The sequence below is a fragment of the Euprymna scolopes genome, chromosome 13 (assembly GCF_053919585.1).
Source record: "Euprymna scolopes isolate OS-2025 chromosome 13, ASM5391958v1, whole genome shotgun sequence".
In the NCBI taxonomy this organism is placed as follows: domain Eukaryota; kingdom Metazoa; phylum Mollusca; class Cephalopoda; order Sepiida; family Sepiolidae; genus Euprymna; species Euprymna scolopes.
In genome coordinates this window covers 50,499,890-50,525,036 of record NC_136494.1, presented here as the reverse complement: position 1 = coordinate 50,525,036, position 25,147 = coordinate 50,499,890, and the positions used below count along the sequence as shown (strand labels likewise).

General features: G+C 34.3%; 1 protein-coding gene across 1 annotated transcript in view; it reads left to right on the top strand.

Annotated features, from left to right (window-relative positions):
- The window catches only part of LOC145292252 (polycystin-1-like protein 2), a 137,744-nt gene extending 125,179 nt beyond the window's left edge, over positions 1-12,565 (top strand). The window contains exons 14-15 of the mRNA XM_080138573.1: positions 11,829-11,989; positions 12,196-12,565. Of these exons, the coding sequence (XP_079994699.1) occupies positions 11,829-11,989; positions 12,196-12,258 (224 nt within the window). The 3' untranslated portion in view covers positions 12,259-12,565. The remainder of the gene's footprint in view (positions 1-11,828; positions 11,990-12,195) is intronic.
- The last annotated feature ends 12,582 nt before the right edge of the window (positions 12,566-25,147 follow it).

Below are 25,147 nucleotides of genomic sequence, written 5' to 3'. Positions count from 1 at the left end.
CTGCATGTGTGAACGTTTAAGATTTATCTATTGAGGTTTGCATTACATGTTCAGATGTACGAAAGCCTGTTTCTGACTGTATTGCAATGAGACAGTATATCTGAAACTTACAGTGATAATAATTATGTTGACGTAGTAGTAGTAGTAGTAGTAGTAGTAGTAGTAGTAGTAGTAGTAATTACTAGTGAATAGCGGCTTAGATACAAGTACATATGGATGGTAACAAATGCAAATAATGGTGAGTGGTGACTCAGATGCAAATTAAGTAAAACTCGATTATCATGTTTAATTGGTAAGACATTTTAATTGCGTTTATAATGGGTTGGGGAAAATGGGTGTTTGTCTGATGCCAATAAGCCCACACATGTAGACTATTTGTTAAATCTTTATTTATGGGGTTTTAGCCTCATAAAATTCACTTGCAGGAAAAAAATCTTAAGTTTTCTACTTAACAAAAATTAAAGATAGGTTTTCCTCTTATCATTATAGGAAGTATGAAGATAAATTTATAGTATAGGAAGTATGTCAAGTTTTTTTTAAATTATCCACACAGGCCAGTGGGACAAAGATAGCGGATGGTAGAGGGGAAGACAAATAATTTAGAGATATGAAGAAAACTTAGTTTTAAACAGAATTGTTAGAATATTGTAAAAAAATACAAAACGAAAACTCAAGTAAAGAAAAAAATAAGGAAAACACTTAGCATCGTCTTCATTTACACTTACTAGTTCATAGTCAGCTATTGTAAGAAATGAACTACAATGTCTCATTCTAACACCTAAAACTTTATTAAGGACGGCTTAATTGTTTGAGAAAATGAAAAAGAAAGCAAGTCTCAATACACCTAAAGAAAGTGCACCCCATAATTGAAGTGTAAATTGATGAAAAGAAACATACAATTCTGGTGCACTGTTATTTGACCAGTGTGCCGCCCAATCAACAGAAATTTAACATTGTGGCAACTAAAATTATTCACGGCTATGGTGTTGAAATCAGTATGCTGGCAACTAAAATTATTCACGGCTATGTTGGTGAAATCAGTATGCTGGCAACTAAAATTATTCACGGCTATGTTGGTGAAATCAGTATGCTGGCAACTAAAATTATTCACGGCTATGGTGTTGAAATCAGTATGCTGGCAACTAAAATTATTCACGGCTATGTTGGTGAAATCAGTATGCTGGCAACTGAAATTATTCACGGCTATGTTGGTGAAATCAGTATGCTGGCAACTGAAATTATTCACGGCTACGTTGGTGAAATCAGTATGCTGGCAACTGAAATTATTCACGGCTATGTTGGTGAAATCAGTATGCTGGCAACTGAAATTATTCACGGCTATGTTGGTGAAATCAGTATGCTGGCAACTAAAATTATTCACGGCTATGTTGGTGAAATCAGTATGCTGGCAACTGAAATTATTCACGGCTACGTTGGTGAAATCAGTATGCTGGCAACTGAAATTATTCACGGCTACGTTGGTGAAATCAGTATGCTGGCAACTGAAATTATTCACGGCTACGTTGGTGAAATCAGTATGCTGGCAACTGAAATTATTCACGGCTACGTTGGTGAAATCAGTATGCTGGCAACTGAAATTATTCACGGCTACGTTGGTGAAATCAGTATGCTGGCAACTAAAATTATTCACGGCTATGTTGGTGAAATCAGTATGCTGGCAACTGAAATTATTCACGGCTACGTTGGTGAAATCAGTATGCTGGCAACTGAAATTATTCACGGCTACGTTGGTGAAATCAGTATGCTGGCAACTGAAATTATTCACGGCTACGTTGGTGAAATCAGTATGCTGGCAACTGAAATTATTCACGGCTACGTTGGTGAAATCAGTATGCTGGCAACTGAAATTATTCACGGCTACGTTGGTGAAATCAGTATGCTGGCAACTAAAATTATTCACGGCTACGTTGGTGAAATCAGTATGCTGGCAACTAAAATTATTCACGGCTACGTTGGTGAAATCAGTATGCTGGCAACTAAAATTATTCACGGCAATGTTGGTGAAATCAGTATGCTGGCAACTAAAATTATTCACGGCTATGTTGGTGAAATCAGTATGCTGGCAACTAAAATTATTCACGGCTATGTTGGTGAAATCAGTATGCTGGCAACTGAAATTATTCACGGCTATGTTGGTGAAATCAGTATGCTGGCAACTGAAATTATTCACGGCTATGTTGGTGAAATCAGTATGCTGGCAACTGAAATTATTCACGGCTACGTTGGTGAAATCAGTATGCTGGCAACTGAAATTATTCACGGCTACGTTGGTGAAATCAGTATGCTGGCAACTGAAATTATTCACGGCTACGTTGGTGAAATCAGTATGCTGGCAACTGAAATTATTCACGGCTACGTTGGTGAAATCAGTATGCTGGCAACTAAAATTATTCACGGCGATGTTGGTGAAATCAGTATGCTGGCAACTGAAATTATTCACGGCTACGTTGGTGAAATCAGTATGCTGGCAACTAAAATTATTCACGGCGATGTTGGTGAAATCAGTATGCTGGCAACTGAAATTATTCACGGCTATGTTGGTGAAATCAGTATGCTGGCAACTGAAATTATTCACGGCTACGTTGGTGAAATCAGTATGCTGGCAACTAAAATTATTCACGGCGATGTTGGTGAAATCAGTATGCTGGCAACTGAAATTATTCACGGCTACGTTGGTGAAATCAGTATGCTGGCAACTAAAATTATTCACGGCCATGTTGGTGAAATCAGTATGCTGGCAACTGAAATTATTCACGGCTATGTTGGTGAAATCAGTATGCTGGCAACTGAAATTATTCACGGCTACGTTGGTGAAATCAGTATGCTGGCAACTAAAATTATTCACGGCTACGTTGGTGAAATCAGTATGCTGGCAACTAAAATTATTCACGGCTATGTTGGTGAAATCAGTATGCTGGCAACTGAAATTATTCACGGCTACGTTGGTGAAATCAGTATGCTGGCAACTGAAATTATTCACGGCTACGTTGGTGAAATCAGTATGCTGGCAACTAAAATTATTCACGGCTATGTTGGTGAAATCAGTATGCTGGCAACTGAAATTATTCACGGCTATGTTGGTGAAATCAGTATGCTGGCAACTAAAATTATTCACGGCGATGTTGGTGAAATCAGTATGCTGGCAACTAAAATTATTCACGGCTATGTTGGTGAAATCAGTATGCTGGCAACTAAAATTATTCACGGCCATGTTGGTGAAATCAGTATGCTGGCAACTAAAATTATTCACGGCCATGTTGGTGAAATCAGTATGCTGGCAACTAAAATTATTCACGGCCATGTTGGTGAAATCAGTATGCTGGCAACTAAAATTATTCACGGCCTTGTTGGTGAAATCAGTATGCTGGCAACTAAAATTATTCACGGCCATGTTGGTGAAATCAGTATGCTGGCAACTAAAATTATTCACGGCCATGTTGGTGAAATCAGTATGCTGGCAACTAAAATTATTCACGGCCATGTTGGTGAAATCAGTATGCTGGCAACTAAAATTATTCACGGCTATGTTGGTGAAATCAGTATGCTGGCAACTGAAATTATTCACGGCTATGTTGGTGAAATCAGTATGCTGGCAACTAAAATTATTCACGGCAATGTTGGTGAAATCAGTATGCTGGCAACTGAAATTATTCACGGCTATGTTGGTGAAATCAGTATGCTGGCAACTGAAATTATTCACGGCTATGTTGGTGAAATCAGTATGCTGGCAACTGAAATTATTCACGGCTATGTTGGTGAAATCAGTATGCTGGCAACTGAAATTATTCACGGCTATGTTGGTGAAATCAGTATGCTGGCAACTGAAATTATTCACGGCTATGTTGGTGAAATCAGTATGCTGGCAACTAAAATTATTCACGGCTATGGTGTTGAAATCAGTATGCTGGTAACTAAAATTATTCACGGCTATGTTGGTGAAATCAGTATGCTGGCAACTAAAATTATTCACGGCTATGGTGTTGAAATCAGTATGCTGGTAACTAAAATTATTCACGGCTATGGTGTTGAAATCAGTATGCTGGTAACTAAAATTATTCACAGCTATGTTGGTAAAATCAGTATGCTGGCAACTAAAATTATTCACGGCGATGTTGGTGAAATCAGTATGCTGGCAACTGAAATTATTCACGGCTACGTTGGTGAAATCAGTATGCTGGCAACTAAAATTATTCACGGCGATGTTGGTGAAATCAGTATGCTGGCAACTGAAATTATTCATGGCTATGTTGGTGAAATCAGTATGCTGGCAACTGAAATTATTCACGGCTACGTTGGTGAAATCAGTATGCTGGCAACTAAAATTATTCACGGCGATGTTGGTGAAATCAGTATGCTGGCAACTGAAATTATTCACGGCTACGTTGGTGAAATCAGTATGCTGGCAACTAAAATTATTCACGGCCATGTTGGTGAAATCAGTATGCTGGCAACTAAAATTATTCACAGCTATGTTGGTGAAATCAGTATGCTGGCAACTGAAATTATTCACGGCTACGTTGGTGAAATCAGTATGCTGGCAACTAAAATTATTCACGGCTACGTTGGTGAAATCAGTATGCTGGCAACTAAAATTATTCACGGCTATGTTGGTGAAATCAGTATGCTGGCAACTGAAATTATTCACGGCTACGTTGGTGAAATCAGTATGCTGGCAACTGAAATTATTCACGGCTACGTTGGTGAAATCAGTATGCTGGCAACTAAAATTATTCACGGCTATGTTGGTGAAATCAGTATGCTGGCAACTGAAATTATTCACGGCTATGTTGGTGAAATCAGTATGCTGGCAACTAAAATTATTCACGGCGATGTTGGTGAAATCAGTATGCTGGCAACTAAAATTATTCACGGCTATGTTGGTGAAATCAGTATGCTGGCAACTAAAATTATTCACGGCCATGTTGGTGAAATCAGTATGCTGGCAACTAAAATTATTCACGGCCATGTTGGTGAAATCAGTATGCTGGCAACTAAAATTATTCACGGCCATGTTGGTGAAATCAGTATGCTGGCAACTAAAATTATTCACGGCCTTGTTGGTGAAATCAGTATGCTGGCAACTAAAATTATTCACGGCCATGTTGGTGAAATCAGTATGCTGGCAACTAAAATTATTCACGGCCATGTTGGTGAAATCAGTATGCTGGAAACTAAAATTATTCACGGCCATGTTGGTGAAATCAGTATGCTGGCAACTAAAATTATTCACGGCTATGTTGGTGAAATCAGTATGCTGGCAACTAAAATTATTCACGGCTATGTTGGTGAAATCAGTATGCTGGTAACTAAAATTATTCACGGCTATGTTGGTGAAATCAGTATGCTGGCAACTAAAATTATTCACGGCTATGGTGTTGAAATCAGTATGCTGGTAACTAAAATTATTCACGGCTATGGTGTTGAAATCAGTATGCTGGTAACTAAAATTATTCACAGCTATGTTGGTGAAATCAGTATGCTGGCAACTAAAATTATTCACGGCTATGTTGGTGAAATCAGTATGCTGGCAACTGAAATTATTCACGGCTATGTTGGTGAAATCAGTATGCTGGCAACTAAAATTATTCACGGCTATGGTGTTGAAATCAGTATGCTGGTAACTAAAATTATTCACAGCTATGTTGGTGAAATCAGTATGCTGGCAACTAAAATTATTCACGGCTATGTTGGTGAAATCAGTATGCTGGCAACTGAAATTATTCACGGCTATGTTGGTGAAATCAGTATGCTGGCAACTAAAATTATTCACGGCTATGGTGTTGAAATCAGTATGCTGGTAACTAAAATTATTCACGGCTTTGTTGGTGAAATCAGTATGCTGGCAACTAAAATTATTCACGGCTATGGTGTTGAAATCAGTATGCTGGTAACTAAAATTATTCACGGCTATGGTGTTGAAATCAGTATGCTGGTAACTAAAATTATTCACAGCTATGTTGGTGAAATCAGTATGCTGGCAACTAAAATTATTCACGGCTATGGTGTTGAAATCAGTATGCTGGTAACTAAAATTATTCACAGCTATGTTGGTGAAATCAGTATGCTGGCAATAAATGAAATAAATCCCATAAAAACCAATTTCTTAGTCATAAACAGTCAAATATTACTTGGGATATCATCAAAATGTTGAGTGAAGTCACCATCAAGTAGTCTAATAAATTTATTTTCACATGTCGGCACTGTGATCAGCATAGAGAACAGTGATTGCAGCGCCAAGTTTGGGTGGCATCATCGAAACGGTCATATGAACATCCACCTAATAAACGTGCAAACAAACAGTGCCTACTCAGATCCAACAAGTTTAATAATGAATGATTGCTTCCTGTGAAAAACCTGACCACATACCACACAAAGGAGGATCTGATTCCGGTGATGGTAATTCTTCAGCAAAATATATCTCATGTTAGACTTTTGCAGACTATAGTTCTGAGTATAAAAGCTGAGAATCAGAAAATGCTCCACTGTTCAATATTTGAAGGCAGGTGTATATTTGAGGATTTTAATATCACAGGCATTGGTTTGGTTTCTGGAGCTATACAAACCCTGCTAAATTGCACATTCCATTTCACAGAGCATAATTTTCCAGAAGGATCAGCAAACCTTACTTCTCGATCTATTCTTAACCACACTGTCTGAGGCTTGTGTTATGAATATTCATAGCTGACTCGGACATGCTGCTCAGTTTGTGATCATAGTTAAAATCACCCTTAACTTTCAACCCCAAACCATTAGTCATTATATAAGTCAAGTTAAACAGATCGGATCATAATTTTTTCTCCTTGCTGATCAATATACAAAGGAGGTAACAATGGGTTAAAACAGTCATTGAAGTACATTTCCCCATGCAGAAATTCTATAGCAGGTCCTACTCTCCCCAATGATTCACTTCGACTTGTGCAGCAGCTATTGAGCTGCTGCACAAGTCGAAGTGAATCATTGGGGAGAGTAGGACCTGCATCAATTCAAATATACTATACTAAGTCAACAAATAAGAAATTTATAGCATCAAGAAATCATTGTAGGATTGTAATAGCCACAACTAAGAGAAGGTATATTGAGATGACCAGAAAACGCATTGTTACAGAAATTAGGAACTTGCAATTTCTGAAAAATCTAAACTAGTGAGATAAATAATGGGCAATCAACAATTTCTCCCAATCACAATGATGTCGTGGGCACAACTGATGTGGTTAAACTACTTACCCATCGGTTTACTTTGAACTTCATCTTGGACTCAATAAATTCCAAATTCCCCATTGCACACTTAGGTTACACTCAATGACCTGATCATCACTGCATCCCCATCTTCTGGATATCACAGAAAAATTTGACACCACCAAAGCATGTGTGCCTAATCTTATCACTGTTATAAAGAAATGCTCTGCTGAGCTAGTTCCTGTATTCTTAAAACTCTACAGCAGATGGCTTGCCAAACCTTTTTTCTCTGATAGCCGGAAAATCGCACCTGTGGTAGCAGTGACCAAGAATTCTGGTGAAAGAACTTATCCTAAAAATTATCGTTCCATCAGTCTACTCCCATTCTCCGCTAAAATTTTTAAATCATTTATCAAGTTAGCAATAAGCCGCCACCTTGTTAATGCTAACGTTCCTTCTGACCATCAGTATGGATTTAGGCAAACCTGTTCTAATGTGAATATCCTAATGATCGTATCTGAATAGATATACCTTACACTGGACAAGGCAAATGAAGATAGGGTAGTTGTGTTTGATAAACCTTTTAAACACCGATTGCCATGGCTAATAGCACCCTACCTGAGAGTCAAACTCCATTTACAGTTAAAAGGAGCGTGTATATGATTTGTTGGTCCCTATTGTGGGGATGTTTATCCCTAAACGAAAGTTCAATTAAACTAAAAAAAAAAAAAAAAAAAAGTGTTTATGCCCAGAAAAAGATTATTATATGGAGATGCTATTCAGAATAGGAGAGTTTGATAGCGTGGTCATATTAAAATAATGGATGAAAGTTGTTGAGTTAGTAAATGTAGAACAGTTGAGGAAGCAAGGTCAGTTCACAGGGGAAGACCACGGTAAATATAGGAGGAAGTGATGAGAATGGATTTGAGTGGAAGAGGGTTAAATAAATACATGATCTTTAATATATTATATAATAAAGGCCTTAATCATAAAAACTATATTAGTTTGGAAATCAATTTCTTAAAGCCAACATGTAAAACGGACGGTAAACAGAATATGACGATGACTCGTAGACAGATCATCCCAAATGACAGCTTTTAAGAAAGCAAAAGAATAAACGTTTGTTACTTAGATAAGTTTATTCAGATAGCAAAAAGATAGAACTGTGGGTGTAAATAGAAAAGAGTAAAATACAACAGTGAGGATCACCATTTTTAGGAGACTGTCATTTGTGTTTGAAATGGATGTGTTAATTCTGTGTGACAAGACTCTCATTTACTTTATGTTATGTGTTCAACAAAAAAAATAAAGGAAGTATAAAAGAATAAAGTAAACCAATGTTACTGAAACAACATGTTTATATATTTACAAATTATGAAAGTTATTTGAATCAGTTCGTAAAGTTAGAATATTTCATGTTTTTTTTTTAATAACCAAATTGTAATTCTACAGAATCAAGATAAGAATAATCGACGAAGAAAAACAAAAGAATAGATTTCGATCGACACCGGTTTGACCTTGACCTTCATACACACATATGGCCTCTGTAAACTATAAAATATCAATTAATAAAATAAAAATAAAATTATAAAATAACAGACACATGTGGATTTTCCCGACTAAGGTTTATTTTTTATGTAGAATGTGTTTTTATATTTACAAAACATTTTAATAAAATTATTTAAACCAAAGAGTGCGTTTATTTTATGTATATAGATAAAACTTTTTAATAAAACTAAACCAAATACAAGGTAAATTTTTAATGTAAGGAACGAAATATATTTAAACAAAATACATTTAACTAAATGGATTTTTTTAATATAAAAAAAATATCAATCCAGCTACATTTGGGGGAGCTTGTTCCTCTCAAAATGGAACACTGTGAGTTGGAATAGTGGTTTTATCCTATTCGCGCACGCAAACATTGAATGCATACCCGCGAAACAAACATGGCGACCAGTGAAAACAATAAGGAATATATTATATAATAAAGGCCTTAATCATAAAAACTACTTGGGGGCAATTGTAAATCTGATATTCGTTCAAAACATCCGAATAACCCTAAAAATCAACTTTTAAAAGGTAGTCTTTAGTTGGTACTCTATCGTATTTTGACCAAAATTCTTTTAATAAAACTATTTAAACAAAACATTTTAATAGCTGGCATATTATTTTGTAACTAAGGAAAAACTCCCTGTTATTTTATAGTTGTTTATAGAGGTCATATGCTTGTGCAGGGGTCAAAATCAAATTGATGTCAAACAAAATCTGTTCTTTTGTTTTTTTCGGTCAATTGAAGTAATAATCGAATAACCAAATTGTAATTCTATGTATTAATCGTATAACCAAATTGTAATTTTACATATTAATCGAATAACCAAATTGTAATTCTACATATTAATCGAATAACCAAATTATAATTCTATGTAGTAATCGAATAACCAAACTGTAATTCTACATATTAATCGAATAACCAAATTATAATTCTATGTTGTCATCGAATAACCAAATTGTAATTCTACATATTAATTGAATAACCAAATTGTAATTCTACATATTAATCGAATAACCAAATTGTAATTCTATGTAGTAATCGATTAACTAAATTATAATTCTACATATTAATCGAATAACCACATTTTAATTATGCATATTAACCGAATAACCAAATTGTAATTCTATGTAGTAATCGATTAACCAAATTGTAATTCTACATATTAATCGAATAACCAAATTATAATTCTAGGTAGTAATCGAATAACCAAATTGTAATTCTACATATTAATCGAATAACCAAATTTTAATTCTACATATTCATCGAATATACTACATATTAATCGAATAACCAAATTGCAATTCTATGTATTAACCGAATAACCAAATTGTAATTCTACATATCAATCGAATAACCAAATTGTAATTCTATGTATTAATCGAATAACCAAATTGTAATTCTATGTATTAATCGAATAACCAAATTGTAATTCTATGTATTAATCGAATAACCAAACTGTAATCCTATGTATTAATCGAATAATTCTATGTATTAATCGAATAACCAAATTGTAATTCTATGTATTAATCGAATAACCAAAATGTGTCTCTCAAATTTACTTGTGATAGAAGATAATGGATTATGAAAATACTGCTGACATTATCTGTTTGGATTTTACCAAGTCAATCATCACTTACTTCTATGTAAACTGAATACCTATTAGTAGCCTTTAGGGGGGAAATTGAAAAGCTAGTTTTTACTGTGTCTGAAAATGGTCTATTGAATGAGACTTACACCTCAATGTCGATAAATGCAAAATCATATTGCATTAGGTTCTCCTTTTGATTCGGCTCTTTCTTCCAATGGTGACACAGCTCTTTTCAAGAAGGTAAACGAGACAAAAAAAAATCTTAGTCTTCTAGTCGACGTCCTTCCAACCATTAAAACATTGCTTTCATGCTGCAAACAAGCAAGAAGCATCATATTTCTCATTCGACGGTCCTTCTGCAAACTCACTCTTGAAATATTTCTCCCACTTTATGTCTCCCCTATCAGACCACTATTAGAGCTTGGTGTTTAGGCCTCTGCTTTATATCTAATATGTGATGTGAAAGAGAGTTCAAAGATTGGTTACTTCAATGGTTCAAAGATTACAAAAGTCGTCTCAAGAAACTTAACATTTTTCTCCTTGAGCACTAACATCTCCTTAATAGCCATTATGATTTTTTTTTTTTTGGAACCTACTATTCACTCCTGCATAAAAAAGAGGTCGACATGAACATTATCAGAAATTGCTTTACAGCAGATTTCGCTTGAACTAGAGAAGGGCTGTTTTCTTCATCAGGATCCCTGGACCCTGAAATGAATTTCCAGGAGAATTTTCAAACAAATTCAGAGATTTCCTAGTAAATGCGCCAACAACGCAGCAATTCAAAGCGAAATTGGACAGATGCTGGACTACTGTATCTTCTGCATAAATTTCTACTACCCTTTTTCTGCATGGCAGCTGAAGCATACTTGTTGCATTTTTGGCCAAATTAATTGAATTGTTATTATGTATAGCATTGCAGGTTCTCGTTTATCTTATTATTTTTTTAATGAAAACATTGGCAACGAGAGAAGCTTGTTGGTTCGATTGCTCACTTTTTACTCCTTCCGTAGTACATAAAATTATAAATTTGTTTATTCAATTATTCAGTAATTTTCTTCAAAAAATGTAATCTAATTATTCAGTAATTTTCTTCAAAAAATGTAATCTAATTATTCAGTAATTTTCTTCAAAAAATGTAATCGCAACAAAAACAAAAACAACAGCAACATAATTCCATTCCTAAGTTCATTAATTTCGTTATACTTCTATGATAAGATCTATTTTAAAGTCTGCATTTCACGAAACAAACTGAATATAAACACTAAAGAATAATTTTTTTTCTTTAAATTGAAAGATTTGGTATAAAATAATTTACAGCTTTTGATAATTTTCCATATTAATATTAAAATTGTTTCATTTCTATGAGTTAGAAGTGTAAGTTAGTATATGACTATAATTGTTGTTGTTTTTTATTTCCCGAGTTCTAACTGCAAATTATCTCATTTTCTTTTATTTATATTGATGATGTTTGTGCTTAAATTTCAGCTTATGATGCAAAAACAAATTCCGAATTTAATGATGTACGAATTGTTGGCGAAACACACCTGAATCTAAACACTAATAAATCAGTAAATGATGCAGAAAAGGGGTTGAAAAGTTTGGATTTGTCTTCGTTTGATCTGATGTACAATTTGATCAGCAAAAATGTAAGTAGATATCTTAGTGTTTATCTTTACATATAAGTAAACTTTAATATTTAAAATTAATCTTTATTTTAATTTTATTTTAATGTCACATCTATTAATAGGAATATACATCCAATGAGTCAATGTCCATCCATTAATCATTTATTTAATTTTATTAATGAAATTATTGACTGTAATGCAAAATTAATATTTTTTTCTTGTTTCAGTTTGATGAAAGTTTTAAGGAAGACTTTGATGCAAAAACTGATAAGAAAAATCTGAAAATCTGAATGCAACGAAACCTTTTGTAGCTTGATTTACGGAATTAAAGTGACCAAAATATGCCTTATCAATACGTTTCACACGTGTTTCATACGTGTTTCACCTTAGATTTAATATCACAGAAGGGCAAAGTGACATGAAAGAGGGAAGAACGGGAATTATTTTCAGAAAGCAGTTAACAATTCATATTTTAATAATGCTAAATATTAAACATGTATTACTCAAATCTTTAAGGACTTTATACAGTTTAATACAAATTCAAACTAACTAAAAAAAACAAATTCTGAAATATACATTTTTTACAAATATATAGTAAGCGCCATATCATTACAGTTTTTTTAAAAACACAGTATTCTTTTCATATTTAAGATTTATTCATAAAAATGTGAAAAAGTTATCCTCACATATCTTTGTTGAAATGTGAACTATTTAGAAAAATAAATATTCCTCCTTATTTATTTTTAATTGTGTGATAAATTAGACACAATACCTAAGTGTTTTTTTGAAATTTATTTATTCATTATATATTATTATTTTTTGTTTAATCAAGACACCAAATAAAGTCTGTAATCTGGCAAGTTTTTTTTTTTTCCTTCTTAATAATTATTATCACATCCGGTCTCCTTGTTTGGGTGGGAGCTTCAAGCAGCTTATCTTGCCTTGACAGAATTCAAAATAGAGTTTATAGTCTAGTATGGGATGCCCTTTTCTCTTCCCTGCAATCTCTTTCACATAGAAAAGACGTTGTGAGCCTGTCTCTGATTTATCTTTATTTTCATGGCAAGTGCTCGTCTGAGCTCCAATCTATGGTCCCGCCTGGCCTGACTTTCATGAAAAACATTCCTCTAGCTGAAACCACTATCAATAATTTCACTGTGAACAAAGCTGCTTTCTTAGAACGGAAAATTTTAAAGTTTGAGAGAAGTAATGTTTTAAACATAATACAGAAATATAGATAAAAAAAGTATATTCAACTTGAAGTCTAACGTATGAATATGAAAAATGGAACCATAAAATCCAAAAACAGTGGGGTTGGTTGGAACTTGAATGATAAACGTAGATCCGATGATATTAGCGGTAAATCCATCTCTAAACTTGAGAAATCCGAATTATATAGAGCTATAATTTTTGCATGCGAAGTTTTGTAGTATAAAAGCTGTCTTGAAAAGTTAAAAGAAATTAGTTTGAGGTTTAAGCGCTAACATTGGATTGTTTAGATTTCTCAAGTCTACATATGAACATTCCACCAATGGGTTTACTGATAATACAACTGGATTACCATTCAAGTCCAATCAAACCCACTTTGTTTTCCTTTTAAATTTTGTCACGCTTCTATTTTTTATCTTCATAACATTACTTCTTTCATACTCTAAAATGTTCAAACTATGTGCTAACCAGTAAAATTATAGCTAGTCTATATAAATGTTATCTTGCTGTTTTTCCTCTGAGGATAAGAGTCATTCTTTGAAACTCCATCTTCTGTATCTGACGAAGCAGGACAATTTCATCTGTGTCTACTGAAACAAACTGTAATGCTTTGTATTCACTAAAGGTAAAAAAATAAAGTTTATATATATATGCATATATTTAAGCAGCATTTTTTCATTAAAACAGACATTGATAAAGACAACAGAAAGCTTCTGTTTTGTAAAACCTTTTTTATTTCTTCAATCTTTCATATTATTTTGTTTGTATGGATGTATGCTCCAAGGTAAGTTATGGATGTATGATCCAAGCATTTCTTCTTCTCAAAGTGTCCGCAGTTTTTTAACTTTTAACTTTTCGTGCAATCATCTACACATCTTTAGGAATTTGTGTGAGAGGCTCAGTGAGAATTATCGATAGATTTATTTAAATAGTAATTGGGTTGTATATATATATATATATATATATATATATATATATATATATATATATATATATATATATATATATATATATTATACAACGTAACATCTAGTCCATATGCCTCGACTTATAACCTGGAATAAAAACAATTACGATTAGAGAAGCTTTGTTGCCTAAAAGGTGGATATTGTAAGCTGGTTTTTAAGCTCATTTGTTTCTTTTTGCGTTCTCGCCTTAAAATTAATTTTTAACTTGATATGAAAAACTATATGAACAGGTAAAATTATAACAACGATATATAAAAAAAATAAATAAAGAGAAGTGAAATGCCCTTTCACCGGAGTATTTCCACAGACTAATTCAAGGAATGCCCAAAAGGCTGTCAAATTGCAGAAGGGCTATGCTACTAAATATTAACTAGTTCATAGTTTTCCTGTAGTATTTGTGTTGCATTAATGTTCTAAAGATACATTTAAATAACAATTTTCCATTGTGCAGTTATTGGCTCGATTGATGTCAGATATAGGCGCATAGGGATGTCCAGCTTGTGAGTTTTTGGGAGGCCATACAATGTGAGAATCTTACGTTGGTATTCAGTATATGATGTTCATTGTTTATCGATTTTTATAGGATTTTTGTTCAAAGTTTCAATGCTTTGTTTATATTTTTAAGTCTGTGTTGGTATATGTTGCAACTTTCTATGTTACTTTGATTTCATTTGAAAAGTCATAAATGATGATATCAGTGTCATTAAGGGGTATAATAGAGTGGATCAATATAAAGATGAAAGAAATAAGTGAATGACAAGTGGCTTGTTCAGCTAATAAAATATTAATTCAAACAATGGAAAAAGAATCAATCCTAGAAGTAAGCTATATTTTAGCATGTATTTTTTGTGATTAAACTATATAAGAACAAGAAAAAAGAGACATTAATTGCCGTATCTTTAGTATAATAATAAATACATAAGTGTGTGTGTGCATATATATATATATATATATATATATATATATATATATATATATATATATATATAGTCCTAATTTTACTGGATTTATATAATTGAAAATTCAGTAATCGTTCATATACCTATAAGTTTTAAGCCAAAAAGGGATAATTTAAAATGTAAGCAAAAATTATCGTATTTCACAATTGAGCATTCATATGAATGAATTCATATGAATTCATAGGAATGGATTGATAGCAACAAATAGCGTATTTCATCGTTAGTTACAGTTGTTTCAAGACTATTCGGACAAATTCAAACATTATGTCGTTTGTAAATTTTCACAAGAACAGCCTTTCGTCAGACTTGTTAAATAAAAAACACTTTCACAATAAAACATTATGGAAACCATTTCCCTTATTAGGAAAAGAAAACAAGTGAAAATATTTTACCTATATCTCATCCTTGAAAAGTATTTTTTTTGTTTTTGCATGGATGAGATGTAGGTAAAATTTTTTCGCTTATTACAGGCGAGTAATAAATTAAAAAATGTGTTGGTGAATTTATTAAAAAGACGATAAAATTCGTTTAAAATCATTAAAAACATTTTAGCGTGCCTCGCATTAATATGGACTGATTGATAGTCGTTTTTGTTTTCATATGAATGAGTAGGGCACCCTATTATATATATATGTATATATATATATATATATATATATATATATATATATACTAGCAAAAATACCCCTCGTTGACTGGTTCAAAAAGAGCCTACAGAAAATGGACTCTGATTTATTAAAGTGTGATAAGTTATGAAAAGGAAGGGTTGTAAAGAGATAGTTTCAAATTTGGGGTTATCAAAATCAAAGCAAAATAGGATGAAAGTAAAAATAAAATAGATAAACCCCATAATTTATTATACCATACCTGTTCACACTGAAACTCTTATCACAATATTCTGAAAAAAAAAAAACCTCGTTAAACTTTGTGACATATTTCCATTCTATGGAGGTCAGGCGCGAACGAACACCCCATAATTTTATTATACCATATTTCTTCAAACTGAAACAAAATTATCAAAGTATACTTACGCAGATAGATATGAAAAGTCTTTATTAAAGTTTGTGTCTATTTCCATTCTATGGAGGCCCAGGCGCGAATGCAGACCCCACAATTTTATTATACCATCTCTATTTAAGTTAAAACATACTTATTAAAGTATTCTTATGTACATCTATATAAAACACACTTGTAAACGTTTATTTTTTTAATTTTTACATTTTTTATTTCCATACTTTGTGAACCAGGTTCGTACGCAGACCTCACAATTTTAATGAATCATCATTATGCCAGATCAAACATACCCATTCCCATGTCTCGATACATATGACAAAGTTCTCTCTGATTCTCTCTCCTCTGATCTCGAGTGCGTGGTTCAGTGGGGGAAGACGTGGCTGGTTACCTTTAATGCATCCAAAACCAAACTCCTATTCTTACATCATCAACGCTCTGATCCCCATCTGGCATCAATTGTGATGGATGGCTCTCGTCTGGGTGAGGTCCCGTGTTTTGACAAGCTTCTGGGTTTGTCCTTTACTCCTGAAATGGAACACGTACATCAAGTCTGTTGCCAAGGTCGCTGGAAAGATGGTGGGATCCTTCTACTGCTCCAGAAGATATCTCACTAATGATGCAATTCTCTATCTATATAAAAGCCAAGTACGTCCAAGGATGGAATACTGTTGCCATATCTGGGCAGGAGCTGCTAAAAACAGCCTATCCTGCCTTGACAGAGTACAAAATAGACTTCGTGGCTTAGTGGGGGATGCCCTTTTCTCTACCCTGCAACCTCTCTCCCACAGAAGAGACATTGCAAGCCTATCCTTGTTTTATCGTTATTTCCATGGCAGGTGCTCGTCTGAACTCCAATCTCTGGTCCCCCCCTCGCCAATCTTTCACGAAAAACACCCGTCTAGCTGAATCCACTGTGAAAAATTTCCCCCACTCTCTATCTGTGCCTAAATCAAAACGTGGATTCCATGAACAAAGCTTCTTTCTTAGAACTGCACGCCTGTGGAACTCTGTTCCGTCTGCCTGCTTCCCACCGGACTACAACTTGGATGTCTTCAAGTCCAACGTTAATAAATTCCTAATGAACCGCCCCTTTAAGTAAACACTTCATCAAATCTCCACACTAACGTAATGTACTTGTAATAACCCTTATCCCTGAGTGGCTTCCGGGCCTTGATAAGTGATGATCACTGTGTAAAAAAAAAAAAAAAAACATATAGGAGCCTATTCGTGACTAGACACACACACACAGGCGTTCAGCTTTATATATATATATATATATATATATATATATATATATATATATATACAAGTCACGGCTGGGCTGGGAGTTCTTTTATAGAAGCGTTGATTTAATTTGAATAAAATAAAATATGCATCAAGTGCGCTTGAAAGCCAAATTACAACGAAAATAAACAAATATTTTACTTGCTTAAAATTTATAATTTAAATATATACATATACATATATACATATATATACATATATATATACATATACGTATATATATGTATATACATGTACGCATATACATATATACATCTATACATATGCATACACATATACATATATATATGTGTGTGTATATGTATACATATATATGTACATGAATATATGTATATGTATATATATGTATATGTATATATGTATATATGAATATATCTTTTTATATGTATATATATGTGTATATATATAAGTATATCTTTATATATATATATATATATATATATATATATATATAAGTACGTATATATGTATGTAAATGTATACATATATATATGTGTTTATAAATGAGAAAATCACCAACATGTATGCATTTTTAATATTATTTTATTATTCCATGTTTTGATTTTTCATTTAAAAAAAGTATCATATTTAGATCATTGTAATAATGTTTTTAAATCATTGAAATAGTTTTTTTACGCGTTTCAGACGTCCTCTTCAGAAAGTATTCAAAATATATTTAAAATGTGTTCAGAATGTATAAAAGCATTTTTGCAGTCCATTTTGGTGACATGTTTCCCGAGCGGTGGAAATAAATGATTTTAAAGGTCTTCACGGGTGTGTTCCACCCCTACTCTTGCTTATTGGGGGTTAGACCATGGTCATTGCTGTCTTTTGCTTTTCTCTCTCTTTTCGTTTCTCCGTTTACTACTTTTATTTATTTATTTTTTTATTCCTTGGGTGAAAATGAGGGGCACATTGGTTCTTGGTCAAATGTGTGTGTGTGTGTGTGTGTGTGTGTGTGTGTGTGTGTGTGTGTGTGTGTGTGTATGTATGTGTGTGTGTGTGTGTGTGCGTGCGCTCGCGCGTGTATGTGTGTGTGCGTTTCCTTGTATTGATTTGTAGAATGTATTGTAGGTATCTAATAGTTTTAGAACGTTATAAATTTATTTGCTTGCTAAAGAAAGCAAATGTGATACAAGATCGGGTCGCTTTTAATGTTTGCATGCGGGAAGGGGAGGGGGATCAGCTCCTCAAAAACAAGGGTATTTGGTAGGGATGTTTTCATTTAATTTTTATTTTTATTTTTTGGATTGTGATTTTCGTTTTAATCTTAGTCAGTTGAGGCATTCATAATATTATGCTTGTTTAAATAAAGAAAGCTTATTTATAAATAGACGAATTTTCTAATGTTCCTATTTATTTGTCTTCCCATGTGGGTAGGTCAGACCCAAGATCGCATTTTACTGTGCGGAAGATCTCGCTCCTCAGAAGGGAGGGGGCACCTGGAAACGCACTAGTATAAGAATGAGAATTATCTCAGTCATGAAGGATTTCTCCTCCACTGACTGAGGGTAGGAAGGGTGGGTGCAGTGTCGGAACAGATACTACACTGCGGTTCTAGGTATTTTTTAGTGTTGTAGGTTTCGATGTAAGGTTGGTATTGTTCAATGTGTTATGCTAGAGATAGGGGTGTTGTGCCTGTGTGTGGCTGTATGCTTTTGTGTGTGTGTTTTAATGTATCGTTTCTGATTTATGTGTGGAGGGTGTACATGTATATGTACGTGCGTGCGAGTGCGCTTTGCATTTCATTTGTTTGTGTGTTGATATTAAGCTCTGTTCAATTCGGGAGTAAATCTTGATATGAATTTTTTTTTCCTATGTAAGTAAATAAAAGTAATTATCTGTTTGGAAGATTGGCATTATTTTGAAGCTATTTCCACTGCATGTATGCACGTGTTTTGAAACATACAGGTGTCTGTTTTCTGCAATTTTAATGTTGCTCTTATGTAAGGCCACTCTATTGCTGAGGTTTTTGGTGGCGCCTATATAAGATTTGTCGTATGCTGTGCATCTTAGTGCATACACTACATTTCTGGAGGTGCAGTTTAGGTCCTTTTTTATTCCAAATGTTTGTGTTGGATTTTTGAATGTGTTTCCTTCTATTATTATGTCACAAAATCCACATCGCTGTTTATTGCATTTTGTAACTCCTTTTGTAATGTGTTAAACGAGTTTACAGGAGGTTAGGATGTGTTTTAAGTTTTTGGGTTGGCATTTGCTTTTTATTATTTTTGTTGTTTGAAGTATGTTGTTTAGTTTATGGTGCCAAGGAGTAGAGTATGGATTTTAGACAGTTTTTGGGATGGTGGTTTTTGAAGTGGAGGTATTGTTCAATGTCTGTAGGTTTGTGGTAGATGTTTGTAATTATGTTATTGCTTTTAATTGTTACTAGGATGTCTAGAAAAGGTAGTTCTGTGGGGCTCTGTTCTAGGGTAGAGTTTATTTTGGGGTGTAGGTTTTGTAGTATAGTGTGGAGCTCTCTGATATCCTCCATGTGGTTTTCCAGAGGATAAAGCAGTCGTCCAGGTATCTTTTCCAAGATTTTATGAAGAGTATTTTGATATTGTGTCCGTATTTCTGGTCTATCCTTTCATAAAGGATCTCTTCCAGGAAGGCGAGTGTAAGGGTGGCATATGTTGGTGCCATTTTAGTACCCATTGCTGTGCTTAGTGTTTGGATGCAATTGCTATTATTAAATTCGAAGGAGTTATTGTTTAAATATACATCTTTCTCTCGTTGGAATCTCTCAATCAATATTATATATATATATATATATATATATATATATATATATATATATATATATATATATATATATATATATATATATATATATATATGTGTGTGTGAGTGTGTGTGTGTGTATATTTGTATGTCTATATATGTGTATACATATATATATATATATATATATATATATATATATATATATATATATATATATATATATTTAGGATCAAGTAAAGATTAGATACTCCGTAGCAGACGACGAATACTGGCGAACATTTCAAGTGACACCGGTTGTTCGACCATGATATTGTCGTTGGTTGTTTGTAAACACGTCATATAGCAGACATGGTCGAATGTTCCCGAGCAAGATTTTATAAAAATATATTTACAAAACTTTTTAAGATTTAAAAGAAAAAATATACATTTACAAAACATGTTTTTTAATATTAAATATTTACAAAACTTTTAAGGATTAAAAAATTTTTTTTCTATTTACACAAAACTTTTTAATGTAAGTAATAAAACGAACGTATTTGAACAAAATATATTTAAATAAATGGGTGTCTTTCTGCGTTTTTTATATATTTATTTACAGATCTTTTTAATAATAATAATAATAATAATAATAATAATAATAATATAAATAAATGGTAAATTTTTATAACGTGCCCCAGCGTATTATAAACACCCCAACCTCCCTATGTTAAGAACGGCTTTCAGAATAAACACCCTCAACCTCAACCTCAAAAGCCGTTCTTAACATATAGATTAAAAAGATGAAAAAGATTAAAAGAACACCAGTTAAGTAAACAAGGGTGTGAACACACACATATTTATTCCCACACTTCCTTTTATGTCTCTTTCTCTTAGTTTTAACTTTTTCTATTTTGATAGAAAATTTATCTTTTTTATCTTTATATATATATATATATATATATATATATATATATATATATATATATATATATATATATATATATATATTATTGTTTTTTTTAACAAATTTAAAGTAGATTTCACTTCGATGTAGAAATGCTATTTCTGGATGCTCATGTTTATGTTATCATATTTATTTATATTGCTCATATTATTAATAGCAATAAATGATAATCAAATTTATTTGTCGTCTTTTTCTTCATTTTGCTAATCAAATATTCGAAAATTGCAAATAAATATATGTATTGTTTTTCGTTATGTGGCATCTATATAAATAAAACAGTAAATGTGTGCGTGCAAAATTATTAACCGATAAACTCTGGTCACATAACACTGAAAATAACAGGAAAACCAAGGATGGTTTATGTTATATTCGCATATCCCTCTATATTTACATGATAAACCAGAAAAGCAGCAGCCGCTGCGACAGTCAATAATGGTGACGCTAAGACAAAGATTGTGGAAATTATCTTCCACCATCTTTCTTTCCTTTTTTATTTCCTTTTTTCTGCTGTTTCTGTTCTTCCTTCCTTCCTTCCTTCTTAACTCCCTTCCTGCCCCCTTCCCTAGCTTCCCCTTTTTTATGTCACCTGACTCCCTTATGCCCGTTGATTGGATGAGACGTTTTCGTGCTAAATTGAAGCACGTGTGTGACATTTTTTAATTAATTCGGCAGTTGTGGAAAGGGCGTCGTCGAGACAACAAGTATCGAATGCACTCCTTTAAGGTCTCGAACAAAAAGGGGTGCCTGAAAATTTACTTAGACGAAGTACAACTCTGTCCTAACAAGACATTAAAATTGTTGAAAAGAACCAAGAGAAGAAAATTCGCCTCAAAGTTTTCTAAGACACGTTAAAACTGAATTCAATTATCGAGAAAAGGATAATTGAAGTTTAAGAAGAAAATCTAAGAAACTTAAAAACTCTAAAATATTCTGGCTCTATGGAATTTTAACCCTTGCAAAAAGGACTACGGAAACGAGTTTCCAGGAAAAGGACTGATAAAAAAGAACAAAAAGAACAAAACGAACAAAACGAACAAAACGAACTTTCTAAATGTTCCATTCGGAAAAGGGCGCCCAGAAGCTTCCAGTAAGTGCGCCCCCTTCTTTCTTTCTTTCTTCCACCTTCTCTATCTCTCTTTCCTTCTCTGTCTCTTCACTCTCTCCCCTTTCGGTTACTACTACAAGAATGCTTGTAAGCCAGATGGACATTTTTGGCAGCCCATAGAGGTCACAAACTTTTCCTTTTGCCATTATATTTAATAAATTCTATTTCTCATATTTTTCTTTTTTTGTTTGTCTTCTTCCTTGATGTTTCCGAGTTTAGTAGTAACGTCTAATTGATTAAGAAAAATTACCTTCCACGGGAAGAAGTGGATAATAAATTTCTTCAAGATGTTCGTCGAGTTAATACAAATGAACTCAATAAATACACACATCAATTTCAAAGCCCATTCTCTTACATTAATAGTTTATTGTTGTCGGGTAAGGAAACTTGGTTGTGCAGACCAAGCTTTACTCAACTTAAACCCAAGGTACAGCCTGCAATACAAAAGAACATAACGCTCCTGAGACATATTGTAAAGACAGTGACATATGAACAATGTACATATACAACAATAAATAAATAGCGAGGTAAAGTAATGAAAGCGAGACACCCATGTGTCTGCACCGATGCTGAGCTTGTTTCTCGCCAGTCTCCAAAACATAAACAAATATGAAAACGCTCGCTAGCGAAGTATGAAAATGTCACAGTAACAACAAAGTTAACCTACAAAACTAATATAACACCTATTCTCTCACATACACACATCAATAGAATAGCTCGCACATCACTTCAACCAAGAAAACCGCCAGATAAGGCTGCACAACAAAAGAGAAAACCAAAATGTAAAACACAAGCACCGCAGTAAACGCAACTTAGGGAGCATATTAATGCAAATAAGTATTACACAAAACATTGCAACAATTCAACACCGACTAGGTTACATTCATAACGTTTTCAGATTTAAATCAATATAACACATGCATACATACTGTGGAAAAAAAACTATTTAGAGGGTAAAGTAGATTACCCGGTGATAGCGTAAGCTCCGAGGGGTTGCAAAGGATGCCCTAAGCGACCCCCCCTACTGGGTCGAGTAACAAGTTTTGTAGTACGGCGAGCAGCGAGTAACTAATTTGTGCCAACCGTTCACCAGTAAGTCGTTAACAGAACTGGCGCTAGTCAGAGACACAATTCTTTTATAACAGAAGAATAGTGCCTCCCCCTACTCCTCCAAGTCTATAAGAGACTCGTTCTCTCAACCACTCAGATTAGAATTCCGCCCTCGAGGCCGGCGCCACCAAGTAAGCAATCTCCTTTTTTTATTTTTATTTTCTCACACACTCCCGACAAAAACGAGAAAAAAAAACAAAAGGTAGAAGAGAGAAAAGAAAAAGAAAAAGTTACATAAAAATGACAGACCACCAAAATACTTAATCAAAAAACAACTGTTAGTACAATATAGCAGTAGTCGATCAGTCCAGATATCAATCAAGCAGGCAGCAGGCTAGGTCTACCCCGTCGTTTTTTAAGGGGCGCACATTCTGGGCAATACCACTTTTGCCTGTTGGGAGGTTCTGAGTCGATACCGACACATCGGAAATGGTACCAATCGTCGCACGAGTCACACCCGATCATATTCTGATTCTGCTGCGGAGAGCTGCACAGGGGACACAACCAGACCTGCTCTTCAACACTTGGGGGTGAATCCAACGTCTCCCCTCCCTCCGCAACAGGAGGTCCTTCAGGAGTCCTAGAAAGCTCTAAGGGGTACAGATGTTTCAGGGAATGTACTTCCTCCAAGCCCTCCCCTTTTTGTACACGTGCTGCTCTAACGACACCATCATGGCCTGGAATCAGTTCAGTAATAGTTCTTAAGACCCAAAACGGTCTGGGTTTCAAAGGACTCTTAATCAGCACAACATCATCCTTCTGGAGGCGGGTTCTTGTACTGAGTCGGGATCGACCAGGAATCTTCCTTCCCAGCTCTAGCAGGTACTCCTCATACCATAGTTTGTGGAAATCTGTCAGACATTGGTCCCTAAGTTCCAAGGTTTGAATTAGCCTCTCCCTGCTGGGAGGCAACAAGGTTGTTCTATCCTCTCTATCCAGTCGTATCAATAGCCCGGGGCTCTGATTGGGCTTAAGGAACATATTAGGGGTAATTGGAGTAGCATTTTTGTCGGCTGACACCTGGTAAGTAAGAGGCCGGTTATTAACAGACCTCTGAATATCCGATAACACTGTCAGAAGGGTAAAGTAATCCAATCTACCCCTGCCAAGAATCTTAAATAGGCAATTCTTCATGGTCTTGATACATCGCTCCCATGTTCCTCCATACCAAGGAGAGAACAAGGGAATGGTTTTAAGTTTTAACTTACAAGGACCGTATTTTCTTTGATAGTCCGTAAAAAGAGAGAGACGATCGAAAATCTTTCCACTTCCTATAAACGTTTTCGCGTTGTCACTATAAAGGGTTTCGGGAACGCCATATCGGTTAGTAAATCGAACCAGTGCCTGGAAGAAAGAGGGTACGCTCATGTTGGGAACTACTTCAATGTGTATTGCTCTGATATTCAAACAAGTGAACAGGAGCAAGTACATTTTCGTATCTCGTTTCCCGTCACTCACCCAAAGATGGCCAGTAAAATCAATCCCAGTGTGTTGATAGGGGACTCTGAAATCGGTACGGTGCGACGGCAGGGCAGCAGCAGCATTCGGCGTCACTGGCGTTGAATTATAACGTTTACATCTGGCACAAACAGCCAGTACCTTATTCACAGCTTGTCGACCCTGCGGGACCCAATAACCGCTTCGCCTCAACTCCGCTAGAGTTGACCCAGTTCCAAGGTGGCAACACCTTTCATGACAATCTAAAATGATGAGTCTGGTAACAGGATGATGTTTCCCTATCAGAATGGGGTTTTTAACTTCATAACCAAAGTGGGAAGATTGGTTGATTCTTCCCCTAGATCGAATCAAACCGTCAGGGTCCAGAAAAAGATCCAGAGCACGAACCCTAACTGGCATGGG